This window comes from Larus michahellis, chromosome 4 (assembly GCF_964199755.1).
Source record: "Larus michahellis chromosome 4, bLarMic1.1, whole genome shotgun sequence".
Classification (NCBI taxonomy): Eukaryota; Metazoa; Chordata; class Aves; order Charadriiformes; family Laridae; genus Larus; species Larus michahellis.
The window spans coordinates 89658562-89679890 of NC_133899.1; the positions used below are offsets into that span (position 1 = coordinate 89658562).

General features: G+C 42.3%; 1 protein-coding gene across 2 annotated transcripts in view; it reads right to left on the reverse strand.

The window, feature by feature from the left end:
• Window positions 1-21329, reverse strand: part of NAV2 (neuron navigator 2) — a 233295-nt gene that overhangs the window by 51902 nt on the left and 160064 nt on the right. For both annotated transcript variants that reach the window (XM_074586322.1, XM_074586321.1), the window contains one exon: window positions 2002-2140. In XM_074586322.1, coding sequence (XP_074442423.1) covers window positions 2002-2140 — 139 coding nt within the window. The remainder of the gene's footprint in view (window positions 1-2001; window positions 2141-21329) is intronic.

A 21329-nucleotide genomic window follows, 5' to 3' on the forward strand; every position in this document is an offset into this window, starting at 1 on the left:
TTTGTCTGGACTCCCAGTTGCACATGTATTAGCTTCAAGCGCCCTCTTTAATTATCTGAAATCCAGCTTCTGTACCACCTTAAAAAGATGTGGCAAAATCACAGCAGCTTAAAAGTTAAGGGCCTACTATTTAGGAGAACCAAAGCAGTGGATACCCTGAGAAGAAAAGTCCACATCCCTTTGCAGACGTTTGCCAGTCCTTTGCAGCTCACCACCCAGGGGAACACAAACCTGGGCACAGGCCATCATACAGTGCTCCAGGTACGACAGAAAAAATGCACACAATGCAGCATTTGCTGTGTCATGAGCTCTGAGGACTACTTTGGGCAGCAAAAACTCAACCCTGCAAGCTACGCATGGTTCCATCACTCCATGCTATTTTCATTCCCTTAGTTTAGAAGATTAGGATGTTCTGTTCAAATGAAAACTAAGTATTTTAAGGACAATAATTTGCAGATAATAGTAATACCTAGAACAAATACTGTCAGCCATGAAAACTGAGGAGATAAGTAGGTCAGAGACCTACACATCAAAAAACTGCAAACACAACTTGTACGTCTTGGCTCCCAGCTTCCTCTTCCAATGGCTGCGCCCTACTGTCTGTACAAGCTTCAGCTGCTTTCCTTCTGGTGTACGCCTGCTCTCTCTTGGATGCTGTAATAGTTGTGGAGGAGGAAGAGGAGTTTGTCAACACAGATTTTGATCTCTCAGAGGTGTTTCCAAGAATTTGATCCATCAGAAGATAGAATTCAAATGAGTTTCTATTTTTTTTTCTTAGGTTAACGTTTAGTCACGTCTCCCTTTTTCTTCTGTTTTTTTTCCAACAGTATTACAACATTGAGACGGTAACAATTGTCAAAAAATACTTCTAGTTGTGTATGTTACTCTCTCTGAAAAACACACTTCATAGATCTTAACTCCTCTCAACTTGTATGGGACTTGTATTAGCAGTTTCGAGCACACATGCAATCGCTGACACACAACCAGAGGCTAACTGGGAATCTTTAATGTAGGCTCAAATATGCACTTTGTGGCAAGGGAACAAAGACTAATACATGCTTGCACCATAGTCCTGTAGGCAGCGTAACACTTCACAGCAACCACACGTCTACATTTACACTGATATTAAAACCAGATTTAGGGTCCACTCACGAAAAGGACTGGAGAAGAATAAAAGAGGAAAGAAACAGAGGAGAAGGTCATACCTACGCCACTCTCCTCTACCAGCTGCAAAGCCAAGTCACCCCATCCCGGTTGTTTTGACGTAGAACACCCAAGTCCCTCAAGCAGGTGGGTGTACGAAAGAACAAAGCTGGACTCCTCAGCCCCATGCTTTTCCAAATAAAATTCTACACAACCGGGGGAAAAAAGCAGTTTATATTACCGCACAACTCTTCAATATGCAATCTAATTAATGAATGAAAACCTGTTGGGTATCTTCACTTGTTTTACCCTCTTTGGATGAGCCCAAAATGAACATGTAGGCTGCCGATGGACGTAAAATTTATCCTCCTATGAAATGCTGCCAAAAATAGAAAGTCTGCAGTAACACGCAGCCCTGGAAGTTTCAAATAATCTATTTCATTTGCATAGCACACTTATATTTCCAATGGAAGTGTGAATAATCTTTAGACTTTCACGCTGATTAATTAAATCCTTTTCTTTAAGAAAAAAAGTAATACCTTTTCTAGAGCTAAAAAAAATTAAAATTTCCCATCTACCGATGCATGTTTTCTACACAGCAGTGCTGCTAGGAAGGCAGAAGCCATTTGCTGCCACACCGCCGCAGCAGAGATGCCACGGATTCCACGCAGAGAGGAAATATTCATAAATGCCACGTAGGGTAAGGCCGTTGCTACTGCTCGACATGAACTTTTCAATGATACCGTCTGTACTGAAGGCTGTCTGTGTGTTCAAGTTCATCCAACTTAAAACCATTATACTTATTGCACAGAGAAAAGAGTAACTATCAATATTATTTGTCTAAAGCAGAAATCTTACCTGTGCGTCTAAGTTTTTGCGGGAGGAGGCAGGTGTGTTGGCATAGGAGCTGATAGAGGAGCTAGTGTTAATGTCATCGGTACTGAGATTATCTATGGTGTCACTGATCCCACTGCTGACAGAGCTGCTGTCATCCCAGCTGGAGAAAAAGGACAACGAAGGCAGAAAACAAGGGTCAAAAGACAATACATCATTCAAAAGGAAAATTATTATTTTTACAAGCCTTATCCTACTTGTGGTTGCTAAATGAAAACGGTCTGCTCATTTTCCTAACTTATCTCCATTGCACTTCAGGTCTAAATTCATACAGCTCGTTGACCATGTGGTTGCCACAAAGCCTAATGAATACCATCATTAAGCCGGTAGCACCAATGATGCAACTCTCAGCGACTCAATCGAAAGTTTCTATGAGTCAACAAACTTTCACGCGACCCCCAAAGTTTCTGCCTGCAGTCCCAGAGCAGGGGCAGGCGGTGGTAAGAAGGCATCTCCAGGGAGGCGTAGCACTGACTTGCTAAGCCAAAACGCAGAGATGGCACTTAAGTGCAAGGAACTTTTGTTACCTGGTTGTTCCATAGACCTGGGCAACAACCTGGCTCTACCACTGATGGCATCACCGGTATCAGAAATTGTTAGTAATTGAAAGTTTAGTTATTCAACTGGCACAGAACTCTCCTGAGCTGGGCCAAACGTCCTTTTCAAGGAGATCTATGAACAGCTTACTATTGAGGACTACCTTCTTCCAGTGTGAGACAGCTTCAACGTTTTCTAGAAAATGAGAAACACCCAACTGGAAGTTTAGGACACCGAAAGCACAAACAAAAAATGTCCATGTCCAAAGCGATTTGAGTGTTTAGAACAGACAGAATCAAAATGATCTAAAAGTCAAGCTGGATACTCCACTCCTAAAACGCCCTTAAAAATAAGCTGCTTAAGGAAGAGATTTATAAACTGGCTTACAAGTGCTCCACCTCCAAGAACAATACAACTGGGATTGAAACACTGTCCTGTAAGTACCTCTGCGAAGACATTTCAGTCCACTGATGGATAACTACTGCTGGAAATGCATGAATTTCATAGATCATTTGCAAAAGCTAGGGGCAAGAGCTCATCTCCTGGCAGTTCTCCAGCTATTTAACACCACCGCCTCAGATTTTGGGAGCTCCAGACTCTCTTCCCTATTCCATTTCTGTTTGCTTTACAAAGTTGTAACAAAGAGATTGCAGTGAGTTTTTTGACCGTAGAATGGAAGCCATTCACGAACTGGTATACAGGACATTTAATATATGCATTTAAAATTGAACTGCGTGTTATTGACCTACGTAAAGAAAGGCAATCGATGTCTGCTTTCTTGAATTTTTATTCATAGCTTCACCAATGACTTACTATATAGCCTTACTATATAAGCTTTGGCAACTTTGAAAAGAAAAGCATTTTGTTTTTCTCACCTAGCATTACAAAACAGCTACCCGTACAGGTTTTAGCGATGCTTTAATAATTTTGAATTGCTTTTTGCTTACTTGGGAATATTTTGTTCCCCGACATGTATGCGTAAGGCCTTTCAGGGAACGGAGCACAGCAGCACAATTTGCTGAACCCCGTGAAGGGCAGTGGCCAAGGGGCAGAAAGGCTTATGGCGCGCAGCTGCTCCCTGCTACCGCTTCGTTCCCGGTTACGGTCCTCATCAATCTGCCAGCACGGTCATTTGTGCCAGTTTTCCCCCATTATCACCGCAGAGGCGGCCAGCTGGGAAGCTCAGATCAACAGTTTCAGCAAGCCAGATCGATTCTGCCTTCAGGAAATTTGGGAGTGCTGGCAGAGGACAGGGATGGGGAGGGATGGGGACAGGCACCGGGACCAACCACCGACCCCTGCTGCAGGCTGCCCTGCGTGGAGCCACGAGGTGGCCCTTCATCCGGTGTCCTTCAACTCACAAAACCACGCTCCTGCCAGTTCTGATCGGCTTCCAGGAGAGCCCCAGCTACAGGCATGGCCCTGACTTCACAGATTTTCCAAGCGCTATTTGATAAATCCACAGACACTCCAGCCCTCCTGATCGGAAAGAAACTAGTCTACAGTGTTGGTGATGCTACAATTTAAAGGAGAGATATAATCTTTTTTTTTTCCCCCTAGATTCGCCCTCACCTGAATATGTTTAGAGGAATGCGTTGCAACGCAAAATAGAAGTGCATGTTAAAATAAAACTCCATATGCCATGTGAGACCCGTTGAGTCCGAGAAAGCCAGACAGATTCTACACAACAGTTTTATTTCCTGTTTTTATTTTCCAAAGTCTTTCTCATCATAACTGAATGAAAGATGCATTGACCGTATAAAGAAATCCATGAAATGTAAAGGGGAGGGGGGGGATAAATCATATTCCCCTCCCTCCCCCACCTAGCATGGAAAAATTGAAAACTTGGAAAAGAACGGAAAGACTTCTTTGAAGCACCCTTTTTAAGAGTAGGCAATTAAATATTATAATGCAAAATACTGAAAGTTATACTACTTCTCCATTTCAGTTTTTAACAACAGGCCCTATAGCTGATATTTACTTCTATTTCAAAACCTATAACATAAAGCAATTACAATTCCTACATTTCATAAGTCAATAAATAAGGTTACAAAACAAGTTATTAAAATAACCACATAAAAGAATATGCTCCTCAGTTTCCAAAGTTTTGTGTAAGAACTAACGTCTTCTTTTCTATTTCTGAACTTATAATAAAATCCTAGTAAGAATAATATCAGCAGTGCTAACGTTTTTCATGTTTAACTATTTAATTTCCTTCTTATGGAGATAGGATAATGGCCAAAAAACCCCCATAAAATAGAACAATGTTCTGAATGTACAGAAACGTTACATTTCCAACCATTTGCCATTCTTAAACTACCACAGGCCTCAGTTCATCAGCATCTAAAGAATGTGTCTAATGTTAATCATAAGTAGTTTTACTGGCATCAACCAGCCCTGTTGACTTCAGTTGGGCAATCTAAGGCATTATGGAAATATTTAAGTGCCCTTCTGAACCGGGACATGTGCCTAAGGACAAAGGTAGAAACATGCACCTGAATACATTGATGGTTGCGGCTTCCTCTGAAGTATATCCTGGGCTTTGAGTCTTTTATGTCTGAAGGAAACTATGAACGACTCAAACTCCGTATTTTCAAGTTTACTAAATTAAAATAGATTAGCCGCTCTGAGCGCCAAAAATAAATGTCTAGTATTTTGTCTGCCAGAAGTTAAGCAACGCAGCTTTTGCAGGCATGCTGATAACACCAAGTGATGGTACCGATGCGCTCGGCTGTTCTGACAAGGGAAGATGCTGTGTCAACTAAAACCAGACATCTCAGGTTTACGTTTATTTTTTAAAAAAGCCAAATCACTTCATTGGGGGTGGGGGAGGGAGGGGTCAGCCTCTAGCTTGAAGAACAACAGGATGTGAAGGAAGAAAAAACCCAACATCCTTAAGATAATTTAATTTAAAATAATTTTTAAAGCCTGTGTAAATAATTATTGATGCCTCCCTTTTGAGGAACTCCATAGATGGTTTTAATGCCAGTGAGATGCGTGTAGCGTTCACTGAACTCTGTAAATTAGATGCCAATGCAAGCAACTTTATGAGCCTATGGCATATACTGTTAAAAAGTAATGCAACTGAAGCACATACGCTGTTTAACCTGCTGTCAACGGTCCATTACATTAAGAGCTCGTCACCCCAAGAAGCCCATCCCACCGTATGTGGTGTAACATATAACAGTATAGGACACGCCACTCCCTGTGAGCATCTGCACACGGGTGGAGACTCCGGCTTCTCTGAGAGGACAGCATCCGTTAACAAACTGAGGTGCATCTCTTTCACATTGCTCTTCAAACAACCCCAAGCCCTCCACATAAATTAGTTCACTTTCACCTTGATTCAGTGCCTTGATGGTTAAAGTCAAAAGCAAGGAAGCAGAATGGGGAATCTAACAGCCCTCCTAATTACGGCGTTCTTGGCTCCCAGAGCCACGATAACATCTTTGTAATTTAGCTGGTGCAATTAATAATTTCTGATGTCAGCAAAAGTCTACTCAACCATAACCTGAAGCTGAAATGTTTGGGCTTTCCTTTCTCGATTTGATCGATCACCTGAAACTTTACTTTGATTACTGAAAATTACGAAAAAAAACCCACCCTGAAAAGCGTACTATATAGGAAAATCAAACAACCACCCACTTAAAACCCACCACCACCATCACCTAAAAATTCACACAAGGCTGTCTCCTGCCCTCTATGAAACCAAGCACCCTAAGCACCCTCCTCTCCCTCCCCATCTCAGCCTGCTCGCCCTACTGCAACTAACATCACTCCACTATAGATCGCCCACATGCACCACCACCAGGTCAACTACTCAAAGCTGCTTTTTCAAACAGGTTTGCAAAGCGGTGAGGCTCAGACTTGTATTTTTCCACAGTCTATCAGCACTTTTCCATCTTGCATAATCATCATCCACGGAATTGGCTCTTCTTTGTCAACTTGGACGGCGCACGAAACCATCCTGCGATCCTCAGGCCAGCCCCCCTAGCTGCAGAAACCATCCCCCTTTGCAAGTCCAAAGCAAAGGAGTCATTAAAAACCTACTAAATACAGCTATTGTTAAAGGCTGAAAATGCACCCTTCTCCACGGATGGGTGTGGATTTTAACTTTGCTGGATCTTCAGTCAAAACCAAAATTACAATGAGCTGCTGAAAAATACATTTGTCCAAGACAGGGCCTTGGGGCTTTACAATATTTCAAGTGGAAACATAGCAATTATCCTCTTCTACCTAAAAATTTAACTATTTATGAGTTGATAGGAGAACAACAAAAAAAAAACCCAGCAAAAAAAAAAAAGTCAAGGTGTAAACCAATTGAAACTTCACAGCATCTTCAAAGAATAAAACGGAAAAATAAAAAAGCCAGAAATATGTAAATGTGCTATAAAGTGAGATACTAAATGCTGCAGTTTCCACTGTTTTCTTCTGGGGTTTCCTGTCGCACTGACATCACTGTGTCAGAAATCCAAAACCATCTACAGATCCTTGCGTGGTTTTCCTTTCAAAATGTTACGAAAGGTGACAAGTACCTGTTTGCAAAAGAATGGGTACTTCAAGAGAAGTTAATTTAACGAACATATTTTACATGGTTATTAATCACCCACCTTCTCCGTGACTTCAGTTACTCTCTTCTCATTACATCTCATTATAGGTATTTTAAAATAAACCACTTTGTTTCTAACCAAAGGTGGAGCCCAGGGGCAGGCCTGTTACCTTGAACCGCTTTGTAAAGCCAGACCATGAAAAGTGAAAAGTAAACCAGGCAAAATGAATATAGACCATTTCCAGCTGTTCTTTCTGGAGCAGAATCTAACCCTTTTAATGACATTTTTTGGTGCGGAGTTAAACTGCTGTAAGCGTGCTGTGAGCTACTCTGACCGTTCTCATGTTAGGTGAACATTCGGTTTGCCGCCACCAAGCCGAAAAGCAGCTCTCTGTCAAGTTCTGTGTAGAATTCATCCAAGATAAGGTTTCAGGATTTACATTTAAAATACTGATTCGTAAAAGAGAATAACTCACAGAAGAAAAATATCAATTAGCGTCCAAAAAGGCTGCGTAAGAAAAGATCTGTAGAAGCTAGAAAACGGCACGTACTCTTTTCGTTTAATCTTTTTATATCAGTGCTAATAACCTTATAAAAATAACACCGGATTTTATTTTGTCCCTTAAAATCTGACCAGGAATTTGACCAAGCCATTGTCCAACTCGAGGTGAACCCAGCTGAGCGCACACACACAGGAGATGCTAAACCCAGCTAATCTCAGGGAGTTCACCATGCAAAACACCCTAAAGCTTGATGAAGGCAACCCGACTTTCTACTGAAACTCATCATCTCCTGCTCTAAAGCAGAAATTCCAACGGCATCTTCTTCACCTGCACACATTTTGCTCAGAGCCTCTTCAGTCCTTCACTCTTTAAAGTAACTAAACGCCCCATCCAGCACGACTGTATTCAGTTGTAAAATACCTGACTGGTGGAACTCGTTTTTTTGGCCATTGTTCCCAACAATGGCATTGCACAGCCTGGGGGGAAGGTGAGAACCCAGGGCAAGGCACTGCCTTTGACCCAGATGCGGGAGGAACACAAACTCCCAGATAAGTCTGAAAAATTTAGCATAAAAAGCTACAACCAGCTACCAACGCTTTTTTCCTGGACACACGACCCACCAACCATATTTTTGGCATGTCCCCTGAGCTCTGGCTGAGAACCTACTGTGTTTATAAAGCAGTTTATAGACCATCTCTTACACTGGGTGCACAGAGCACCCATGCAGCCAGTGGCACCCCTCCCTCCTTGCTTTGAAGGCCATGGGATTGATACTCATCCCTGATCCTTTCTGTGCCATTCCAACTGATCTGAACCAGGGAAAGCCAGAAAGAAAAATCAGTGTCCTCATATTACAATAAGATCAGTGCTAAATCTTAGCTGTTATTACGTAAAAATATATGCTTTGTTTGTTATGCTTCTGTTTCCAAGACAGTAAGAAGTGCTGAGAAAAGTCATCTAACGAAAGTCAGAAATCCCTGTTTACATACAAAGCCCCTGGTGCTCTCCAAGAAAAGAAATCCCTGTGAAGTGGACAGCCTGCATGCGACAGCGATGGACTGAACCCACCCACGGGGGTCAAGCCAAAGCAGCTGGGGATGCTGCGATGGAGGATGGATGGCCCCAGCTCCCTGCACTCCCCTGGGGTGAGGGAATGGGGAGGAGTTCCCTGGCAAAGACCTAGGTGTGGATCACCACTGCAACATGCCTTCTCCTCCGTCTGAAGCCAGGCCCCAGCCCAAACACCTCCCTCCCTCCTCCAGGCAGAGGAGAAGGTCCCCTGCCCAGGGACTGAGCCCATGCCCAGGAATGATGGAGAGTTATAGAATCATCGAATAGTCTGGGTTGGAAGGGACCTTAAAGATCATCTAGTTCCAAACCCCCTGACATGGGCAGAGACACCTCCCACCAGACCAGGCTGCTCAAAGCCCTCACCTCCAGGCACGGGGCATCCACAACTACTCCGGGCAACCTGTACCAATGTCGCACCACCCTCACAGTCAAGAATTTCTTTCTGATACCTAATCTAAACGTACCCTCTTCCAGTTTGAAGCCATTACCCCTCGTCCTATCTCTACATGCCCTTCTAAAAAGTCCCTCTCCGGCTTTCTTGTAGGCCCCCTTCAGATTCTGGAAGGCTGCTTATAAGGTCTCCCCGGAGCCTTCTCTTCTCCAGGCTGAACAACCCCAACTCTCTCAGCCTGCCTCCATAGAAGAGGTGCTCCAGCCCTCCGATCATCTTCGTGGCCCCCTCTGGACCTCTTATGACCACCAAACACCGGATTGTGCCTGTTTCTTTCCCCTGCCTTACTTTCTTCTCCCCTAAAAGCAGCTACCTTGGGGATCACATCACCCCCTTGTACAAATGCAGTATTTAAATTACGACATAAAGAAGGGGTGGCACTTACTGAAACCACTGACATGGTTTCTGACACCCATCTCCCACCCGCACGCTCCTCCAGCACTGGACTGAGCTGGTGAGAGCTCAGCAGCTCACCAGCAGTTACTGGTACCTGGCAGCCTCCTTCACTAAAGCCTCCAAAACACAATAAAGTTGGGCTTAAACACTGAAAATAATAGATTAGCTAAATTCTTACAGGACTGACATAACTAAAAAGTGGAAGGAAAGGAATGAAGGGTAGTATGGAAACAAAAATACGCAAGAGGCATTTAAATTCCCCGCTGCTGAGCAGGAAGATTCATGGGGCTGGACCCACATGCCTCTGTGACCACCTGCCCCCAGGCAGGGACACTTGTCCCTCAGCCAGGGCCGCTCACCCACCCGTTCCCCCAGCACGAATGGCCAAGTGGGACCACTGGGCAGCCTCTCCCAGGGAAAGGTGGCTACTAAACACACCCACAGAACCAAACCCCCCAGCAGCTGGCAGCTCCTTTGCCTCCCAGTCTTGTTTAATCCCTCCTGATGCTGTAACTCTACTGACACACATCTCGTAAGGTCTGCAGGCTGTCATCCCGAACAGGCATAAAATTAAGAAGTCACAGGCACGAAGACTGGACACAATTCACAGTCACTGCTGAAGTTCTTCATTATTCGGAATACATAAAATTCTACGGAAATTCTTCTACATAAATTGATCAAGGCAAAAACCAAACCTGTGCACAGCAAAGCACAGATTTCACACATGAGAACTGCTCCTCTGGCACAGCAGGATCAGCTCCAGCCAAGCACATGGAGACAAAGATCAGGCGTACGTTTGCGCACAGTTCCCCCCCCAGAAAAAAAGGAGAAAAACACAAAATTTGCCTTTCTGCACACATTACAGCCTGCTGACGTATGTCTTAAAACAAAGCTGAACTTGGCAATAGGAGGTGTTAATTTGATCACAGGGCACAGCGCTGTCCCTCAGGAAGCTAAACCACTGAAAAACAACCGCCGTTATCACGCCAGTGATTTATAGAACAGACACAGCCATCACCAAGTGAAATACTTTATTCTCGGTAATATGGAGATGTGTGGAAGACGTCAGCTACTACCAATTCCTAAAGCAGGCTTTTTTCCCCTAGAAGAACTGCAACATCCTAAGTAGTACCCATAAACCCTGGTTTATGTCAGCCTGTAAAATTAACCGAAAGAAACTGCAAAAGGCTGGGGGGGAGGAAAGAAAAAAAAAAAGATCTTCTAATCTTACTCGGACAAATCGAGAAGCCGACAGAAATTTGCACGGGAGGGCGAAGAACTGCATATTATGTCCTAAAGAGCAAGTGCACTCTGGGCTGCGATCTGGCCTGAAAGAGCCTCACACACGCCTTTGTTTCCCTGCAGAGTGAACTCATTCCCACAGAGGTTCCTCCTTTGCACAGAAAGCAAACTTACAGGGCTAAAATGTAACAAAGCCCCATAGTTTTCGGAGGCTGAAAGCCCGTAACGCTCGTGGAAAGATAGCCGGTTAGATTGCAACCTACGAGACGCTAATAAGTAGTTGATAAATCTCACAGGATCCTGAAGGAAGGCCAGAAAAAACAAAACTGCCAGTTTTCACATAAGGGATTTCCTATTACGTTATTCAAATATTTTTAATCTCCTAAAAATGTATTGATTGCATGTAGCATGCCGCAATGCAAATGAAAGAGATGGTGCAGGGAGAAAACTTCTCAGATTTACTCCATCATCTGATGTGCTGCCATTGCTGCCGGCGCTTACAAAGCTAAACCTAACTTACACAAAGGTGTAACACAACACACTTCCAGGCTTTCAAAAGCGCAGAAAATCTCTTACCTTGCAATATTCCCAGGCCAAAGCACTTCTCCACCTTGTTGCCCATGAAGAATTCCAGCAAAGGGGCTTAGATTTATTTTGCAGGTTGATACCTTCATTAGGATACCATCCAACACCCCCCTAAATAAAACAGCTTGTAACTTGACTATCTAGGAAGAGACTTGGGGGGGGGGGGGGGGGGGGGAGATAAAAAAAGTTGGAGCAAGGTTGTTTTCCAACAGAGCCCTCACCATTCAGCAGCTCTGAAAGACAGTGGAAAGTAAAGCCTGGCTGGAAGGTGATCATCAGAAACTTCCCCTAGAAAGAAATCTGATCCCTCAACAAAATTAACCTCTGAAGTGCTGAAAAAGTGAGAGGTCAAGGCTTTCTGCTGGGACTAGGTCATCTGCGGAGAGCTGTAACCTGATGGCAGTAAAGCAGGCAGAGGGGGTGCCTCCGGATCACCTACCGTATCGCATGAAGTAAAAGCCCATGTCAGCAACCCTGTACTCGAAGGTACTAAATGACACTATTTGTGCTCAGCTAAAAGACTGCGATCTCTAAAAGTGTATTTCCTACGCTGCTTTTACAGACGGATTCAACGACGTGACTGCTGCTGAAACAACCATAGTTTTATGAGAATATAGCAGGAGACATACCCCAAATCTTTTAACATAAAATATTTGAAACACCTGTAAAATACAATTATTTTTTTGGGGGGCCGGGGGTGGGGGGGGGAGGGTAGAAAAACATTTTCAGTACAAATGGTACTGAAAATACCGATTTATCCACTGGTATCACTAATAAAGACCTTGTGAAACTGAGACAAGATATGTAAGATTTATCCGATGAGGGATTAAACACACTAATCCTCATTTACAGTTGTAAAGTAAGGGGCTCATTATTTCCCTTTATTTCAAGTAGAATAGAGATGGGTATTTATACATCTTTGGTTGATAAAAATTTACAGTGGTTAGCATTCAAAACTCTTATTTTAGCCTAATATAAAACTCTTATTTTAGCCTAATATAAATACTTTCCAACAGGATTCTTCCCAAATCTCTGCGTTCTGCCATACAGATGGGATTTTTTAATTCTAATATGGGAGATTACACCAGCTCTATTTACCGTGGGTAGTAATGCTCAGAGGCGCTAATTACCCTTATGCTAGATGCTGCGTGAAATAACCTGTAAACATCAGAAACCTGTAAGACAGTGAGAACTGGAAAGCTGGTCAGTTAGAGCCCATGTGGATGCACTGTTCATGGAGTCTCCTGTGCGCTAATGGGCACAGAGAAGGAAATGATACACGTACCCCCAAAAATACTAGAAATACAAGAGGAATGGTAATAATAACATAGATGATGGAAAACACAGTAGCGTTGGATAGCCATGACTAGTTGGGCGTGGAAGGCAGCACTGGAGCTTGGAGTAGAAGACTATTGCAAGAGGTCAGGGAGCCCACGAATGGATGAAGAGCCAAGGGACTGGTTCAAGGTCACTGCGAGCAGAACAGCGTCGGTAGGAGAAAGGCTACAAGTAGGTGTGCGAAGAGCCTGCGGAGAAGGCGTTGGAACAGGGCAACTGAGGTTAGGGGTGAGGTCTGGGAAGGTGGTCTGAGGCCGAAGAGAGACATCTGTCAGATGTAAAGCCACGGTGAGGACATAAGATGAACTCGACAGAGAGTTGAAAGTCGGGGAATTGGACTGCAAAACGCAGAGAACAGACTAGGGGAAAAAGGTCTGAGCTCATGAAATTAAGAGCGTATTACAGGAATATGCACAAGGAGAAGGGATTAAGTTCAAGATAGAGTCTATAGCTTTTATTGTATTTTGTTATTTAGATGGGGACACACACAAAACACTGACTCTTACAGTTACTGGCATTGACCAACACGCTGACTTCCAGCCAAATGGGAATACACAAGTCCGTTCCCTTTATTACAGAAAGAGTTGTTCACTAAACAAGAAACTCCATTTCTAATCCAACCAGGGTAGATTTTCGTTGTCCAGGTTACTGATGAGGGATCACGTCATGAAAAGGAGATGGGCAGCCTTTCAGACGGAGGAAATAGCGAAGACAATACCACGCTGTCCTCTTAGCCTCACCTCAAGAAAACCATCAATCATTTGGCCCAAAATCAGAGAGACGAGAGGGAGAGCAGTCAGAAGTCAGCTATATCCACGTATTTATGAATTCTGTTCAGCTTGGGTACCCTACCTTAAATAAAACGCGTCTTCTAGCACAATGCTGTCTTTTTGGCTGAAAGAGTTAAAATGCAAGTATTCAAGGTTATAAAATAAAGACTTTGTGGAGATATTCTGCTGCCAAAACCTTCAAATAAATGAGTCGCAGTCTGAGCTTGCCTTTCTATGCCGGAGTCTATATTTTAGTGGCCACGGTGTTACTATAGCAACACAGAGGACTGGCAATTTAGAAGCTGGTGGATGTGACAACTTGCAATTTAGAACAACACTAATAATAAAAGTGGCTTGGGAAAAGCATCATTTAACACAAATGTTTGTGTTTTAAAATGGAAAAAAGGCTGTTCATTTAATTCTTTTTTATTTTTAGGGTTTTCTTCAGCTGGACGATTACCTATATTAGGTTAGTCTGGTAGTGAATAAAAGACAGAAACATGACTCTTCTGCTTTTTGGTTTGCCTGCACCCTAGAGTGCAGTCAACGCACCCCCTTCACGATGTGGATGTGTATAAATGGAAAGCTGCAGATGTCATTATTTCTGTTGAAGATTGGATGAGAATCACACAGCTTTTTTTTTTTTTTTTAAAAAAAAAAAAGTGTTATCCATAATGAAAGGGAAGGTAAAAATACTCATAGACTATTATTGATCCTTTCTTGCCTCTGCTGAGTTTAACCGGTATCCTTTATTAACAAATCCCGTAAACTGCTCTTCATTCATCACTTTAATCACAGAATAGTTACTAGAGATAACTCTCAGGTATTAACAGATACTTAAAAGATTCACAACTGGAATAACATCCTTCTGATCTCTAACATCCTTCCTGTCTTTTATCAAAATAGTTCCCACAAACACGATGTTTCTTAGTTATCTGCTCACAGAGTTGTACAGGAAATTAGCCACTGACCTGTAGCTAATGGTAAATAAGAACAGCCAGAAATACTCTAATTCCAAAAATAATCAAATCTGAAATTGTAACCTAGGGGAAAAAAAAAAAAAAAAAAGAATCCGAACATCCCATCTGTTGAATCACCAGCTCCAAATAAAACCAAAATCACAAGATTAAGGTACGGCGTTACTCTCCATACGCCCATCTACAGCCCCATTGTCCTCCGCTTTCCTGGCAGCCCTTACGCGGCAGAGGAGGAGGGATTTTGCAACATAATACCCATAACACTAAATACAGAGGGATATTTCCAGATGAATTTTACATGTAGCAATAATCATAGTTTTATGGGTCAGGAAGTTCAGAAGATTAGTGTGTTATGGCTGCAGTTTATAAAAGCGTTTGTGTTAGAAGTTTCGCATAGCAATGGGGTGAGATAAGCTGCGAACAGCTTAACGTTAAGTTCTTTTATGGTAGTTAAAGTCGGGGAGAAGTAAAGAGACCCCAGGTATTAATTTACCTAAAGAACAGCTGCTTAGAAAAGGCTGCAAAGTGTCCTAATACTCAGTGTAATAAAATCGTTGCACCTCCAATCGCTCGTTCTTTCTCCCCGCGCTCGTGTGCTATTCCCATTAACCTCAGTAAGGATTGTGTTCACTGCCTGAACCCAGCGAAAACTGCAGGTAACAAAAAAAAAAACCACTTATCAAAGAAACGTGTGGTTTGATTCTTATTTGAAAAGGCCCCAAACCATAATTGCAGGTTTGCATTCTAGGTTAAAGCGGCACAAATCTTCCCGCATTTCAAAGTCTCCCTTCGAGAACACCAAAACGCCTGAAAAATGGGGTTTTACTGCAATATGTTAATTTCCTTTGTATTTTTTTCTCATTAACTGAGATATATCAGTTAGGAGCTTATAAAACGTCTGCATTTGATGACTGCAATGATTATAAAAGTAACGCAAGCAGCATAGACTGTAAAGCCACTGCGGTTCACAGTCTTTGTAAGCTGTTGTATAACGTGTGGTACGAAGCGCCTGCCGCATTTCCCCCTGGAAGAGACTCCATTACAACTGGGTAAACTGGTGTCTTAAAATAATCTCAGCAGTCACTTTTTAAGCCTTCTTTTTCTTTCTTTCTTTCCTCCTACAGAACACTAAGATTATTTAAATGAGGAAAAAATACATTTGTAAAGCCAAAACATATTCTGAACAGACTCAAACACGCTTTTGAACACGCTTCTTTTAACTTGAGCACATTATATAAAAATATACCTTTTTAAAGTACTTTCATTGATTAAATATATGCATGAGAAAATAAAAGCAGGAAACAGCAACACTGGTGTGGCTGCACCATTATACCTATTATGGATCACATTACAGGGCTAAAATTTACTGTACTAACCTAAACTAACTATGTTTTGTGTTAAAGGAAATCAAAGAAAACAACCCATCTCGTGCTCATATGTAATTGTCAATGCTGGGAAGGCATTTCTAGTTAAACCCGGAGGAACACTGGAAGCAACATCAACCCACAATAGGAGGTATGGTAGAAAACAGACCCTAAACCCTACGGCAGAAAATAGAAGTTGTGGCTTTGCAGCGTGGTTCCAAAGGGAGCTTGGGAGCCAGGAGAAGCGGGCCCGGAAAAATGAAGATCCATTTTTTAAATTCCCCTCATTCTGCTGACTGAAGGAGGCACGAAGTTTGCAGACTTATGAGGGTTACATGCTACGAAATACTCTTCTTCACATTCTTAAACCTCAAGGGTATGAGTCCTCTCTTGCCTCGGAGAGTTCCCTGGGGGAAGGCAATTGTATTATGGTGGTGCTGTCTGGATTTATTTATACAAGTGCACACACGAAGCATAGAATAGGATTTTGTTAAAATTACTCATACAGAATAAAGTAAAAAGGAGCCCTCAGTGTCTGCTACCGCATGGGTACCTATGCAATGCATTGGAACTGACCAGTCATACGTTTAGGGAAAGATGGTGAGATTTTTCTAGTCCCGAGGCAAGTCCTTTGCCACTTAAGTCAACGGCAAAATTTCACTTGGCTCGAAGAGCAGGGATTTCAGCCCGGAAAAGTCAGTGCATACACAGAAAAGCCAAACATGGAATAAGATTAATGACTTGGAATAAGCTTAACGATTATTGCATTGCTAATGCGTCAGGAAAATAGCGTAAGACAGACTTAGCATCTAACTCCTAGGAATTTCTTTTCACTGACCAGCCATTCAAGAAAACCACAGCTTCCTCCAACAAGGTGACACGCATGCCTGATGGAGAAGAAAAGACTATTTATGTACGTGTAATAGATGATAAAAAATGGTTTTATAACATTTTATACCTACTTCAAAGATTGTTTTAAAAAGGCCATCAGCCTACAAGGAGCACTTGTGTTGACACAAGTGCGAGGCGTACTTTTCACTATACCCACTTCAAATGAGTAAGCACAGCAGAGCGGATAAACACAAACGGCTACTTTCTAGCAACAGTGGAGAAAGGAAAAGGCAGGCAACCGGAGCTAATCCAATAAAAACGGAGGATGCTGAGCAGCGATGCGGCTTGCACGCTACTATCCGAGAGGAGTTCCAAATGAATGCTGAATCCAGGCGTTCTACTCGGATGATCCAAACATTTGTTTCTAAATGTAAACACATTGTCAAGTCTCAACTTCCTTGAGTAAGAAGTGTTATCAACATATTTACTATATACATGTATATGCTTTTGTATCTGTTTTCTATGCTATCTATTTTTTTTTCAGATATAGAGAATAATCAAGGCAAAGAAAAATATATGTAACCGGGCAAATGGCTTGTTAGTAAGAACAGTCTATACAAAAAGAAAAAAAAAAATCTGATCTTAAAATGCAAACAGTTAATGTAGTGAAACACAAGAATGAAATATCATTCCCATTGTTTTAAATGCAGTTTTCTTTGCGTCCTTCTCCAGACCATAAAAATCAGTCCTCTTTCCAAAGAATGTAACACTGCCAATCACAGATTTTAACACACTCGCCATTGACCAAGAAGAAAAATTTAATTCTTCCAATATATACTGCTGAACAGAATAACCATTTACTTCTACATTCTTGTAAGTCTTCCTTGTCTTCTGCAACCATTAAGATTTTCAGCTTGATCCCTAACATATGAAGTTATAAAAACGGTGCAGCTGGCACAACTGCTTTCTTCTCAGGACTCTGAAAAAATGCTTTGGGATGAATATATATGATTTACAGTTTGCTTTCTGAGCTTTCTAAAATAATGTCTTTGTCAACAAGCAGTATGGTAGAGAAGAAAAACATCAGATATGAAAGAAGCTATACAAATTCATAGCCTAGGAGCAAAGTTCTTTATGGCCAATGAGGTAGAAAACAGCTCAGAAAGAGATAAAATTTGAATTACGGGTTCTGTTTCAGCCAGCAGGACGAGGGGACTACGCCGGAGGATGCATTCAGGCCCAAGAAGGATATGCCAAGTGTAATATCTACAGAACTACGCTTGGATGCTTCTGGTTGAATAAGCAGCTCTCTAAAGAGTTGTAGTATGGTTGTGACAGTCCTGTAAAACTTGATTTACCCTCCCTCCCGCACACCCCCAACAAAATACTAAAATCATTACTGCTTCATCAATAGCAGTCATTAACCATTTCATTGCTGTCGTTAACCATCTCATGGCATCCACTGTAAAGGCAGCGCTATCAACTATGTGTATCTTAGTCAAATCCAGTTCAGTTATGATCAAGAGACTTTGCCCATCTTAATTGTTTCGGCCTCCCCCTAATTAGGCATATCTCAGCATTTACAGTTGTTTATTGTTGCTGTGGCTGTTAAAGAGCTAATACATCCCACTAGAAAAGTAAACTCATTTATCCTAATTGAAGTAGAACTATTAAATCAAGCTAGCATCATTTTAGCTTGATCTTTAGCGTTTGCAAATCCTCTGTATTACTGAGTCTGTAAACATGCAAACCACATAAACACTTCAACTGAGTAATGAGCAAAGAACAAAGATGCAAACTCTCAACTGCAACAAAAATTAATATTCCCTTATTTTGAGAGTCCATTTGCATTTTTCTAATAAAACAAAGGGATCTACTTCACCCCTACAACGCAAGGATGTTCCAAAAATTGTACCTGAGCCAAAAGACATGCCTCTTTCTCAGATTACCTTGTGAAATCTTTCCACTCTTTTTTGAACACGCTTTCCCACGTGAACGGCTTTTTTTCTTATTCTTGCTGGCACTGTCTGTCAAATAGACTAACTTGCCGTTTCCAGATTCACAGTGGACTATTAATGCAATACAGAGTTTCAGTTTCCCTGCCACAGTTACCTATGCCTGGTTACGAAAACCACTCAGTTTTTCTTTAAATTTATGATCTTCCGACACAAAAGGTAACTGAATCAAACCACTTACCTGCAAGACAGCAGCTCTAACTATTGCCTACTTTTAAACAAAAGCCTTTTCTCGCTCTACATTTTATGGCTTTGTGAATAATGCTGGCAACTCTTCCAACTCAGTATTTTTGCTTATTTGGAGATAGAAATTCTTACTTAAGCAGTAAGAAAAACCCAAGCTTGTCAGATAAAACACTGAATTTAAACGAATATTTGAAAATTGCAGCTGATGAGAAGTATGCCCTCCAAGAAACTCCAGAATTATCTCAGAAACACCTGTGGCAATCACAACTCGCCCACATGAACTTCTGACCTTCACTAAGCCCTAATAAAATCGTAGCTGTAGATCACCTGAGAAGGCTAACGGTCCTACAGATTACACTATTGCAGCATGCGTTTCAGGTAGCTAATGTATCAGCTCTACGGAAGCTTGACTGGAGGAAATTCCAGCTGTTAGGCTTGCCCTTATCAAAGGTCAACATTTTAGCTGCACCGTCGGTAAACCAAAAACTTATTTTCCGTTGCTCAAAAATGATTCACTTAAGAGAGAAAACACTCTTCTCCTTGTGAACATAGAAAGCCTCTAAGGGTGGAAACGTTCTGCTTTTATTCCACTAGGAGGGCAAGATGATGGTCAACGTGTTGTTTAGACTCTGTGGCGTACCCATCAGTTTTGCCGTGGTTGCCTGTGCTCCTGAACAACACCGCCTCTGCTAGCTCAGTGCTACCTAAATCTCTGTCCTTTCACAGATGCTCAGCACCAGCTACCTCAGAACAATGGTTGCGATCATGAGCCTGCTGGTGAGGGACAGCTTCCTCCCTGCGAGCTACCTGGGGCAGAGATTACAACTAGTGCACCACTGAGCAAATCCAGCTCGTGGTTTCCACGCCAGGGCTGAAGTTCAATGCAGACGCAGTGGGCTACTGCAATTACAGTGCAGAAGACCGTGGGGCTTGGGAAGCAAGAAGATCTGCAGAAGGAACAGCAAAGGTTAACGGGTGCATAACCAGGCGGGTGCAACAATGCTTCCTTCAGATCCTACCTGAGTGTTCAGCTCTGGCAGGGACAGCGTGACGTAAGGACTGCACACAAGGGAGCGGGTACACAATCTGCATGCTGCTTCATCCGAGCTTCTGCAGATGGTCAGCTGCAGATGGGGCCATCACCCCCTCGCTGCTCCCTGCAGAACGTGCTGACGGGCTTTAGAAGGGTAGTGTGGCCTCACCCCCTTCCCGGCACATGCTGGTTACGCTGAGTGAACTTGAGAGAGTGGCACTTCTTCCTTCAAAATTACTAAATCCATTAATTTTTCTCTGGAAAAGCAAATCCTTTTAATTGCTGGAGATACTATACTAACTATAAAACACACAGAATGAGCTGCAATGGGACATGGGAACAGCAATGGCAGTAATAACTGAGTATTGATGTGGCAAGCTATTGCATTTAACAGTTATTTTCTTTTGAAAGTGAACGACTAATTCCAAACATCTGTGACTTACAGGGTCCAGATTATCCGATACCCGATATTGTTATCTGATACCTGAAAAATTAATCCGGTAATAACTTGTAAATTATATTCTTACAGTTTCCTAACAGGTAAATATTTCTATTCTATACCTTATGAACTATGTTAAATATTTAGTCTGAAATGTCAGATAACAACTCTGAGATCTTTTCCCAAGATACTATGGCTTTGATGGTGGGTTTTTTTTTTATTTCACTGTAAGTAATAAGCTGAAAGCAGAGCTCAGCGGTGTCAAAATGCTATCAGAAAAAATCAAGACAGCTATAAATACAGAAGGCGTAGCTACACAGTGTTATGAAACGTGGTTCAGAGATTCCTGAACTGGTGCTGCATTATGCTTTACAGATGCACATCTGAAGATACTAAAGTGGGTCTGGACGCAACGCAGATTCAGCACGACACTCAGCCTCGGCTGTCTCCTCACTAACGTTTTATAGGGCATCGTTCATTTCTACCACTAGGCACTCTCAACGTATCCGTCAACTTGTACTCCTCTTATTTAAGTCAGTAGGTCAGGAAGACAAGTGGGAACTTTCAATTAGACACGATGAAATGAGAAATGCTAGGCATGCAGAAGATGCGTGGGGAAGGAGGGAAGAGAAGAAAGAATAGGTGGAGCTGCCCTTCAGACCCAGCTCACCAGGAGTCCTGTCTTCTCAATCCATCAGAAATACTACGTAGTCACAAGCTGCAAAGCACTGACCTAATACAAATGTGGCTCTGACTCACGTGTTCAAAGATTTTTCAAGGAGTAACTCTGCCCGCACTATTCTACCTCTCCACAGAGCCAGGTCTCACCTGTCCTCCCCCAGGTGGCATAAAGTCAGTCTCAAACTACTAGACTCAGTGTTCTGCCATAAAGGCAATATACACAAGCATGCACCCAGTAATTAGCCAACGGGGGTTAATTATTACCATGCATCATTGCATTATCATGCATTCATGCACCCTTTTGTTTCGTTTTATTTTCATTAC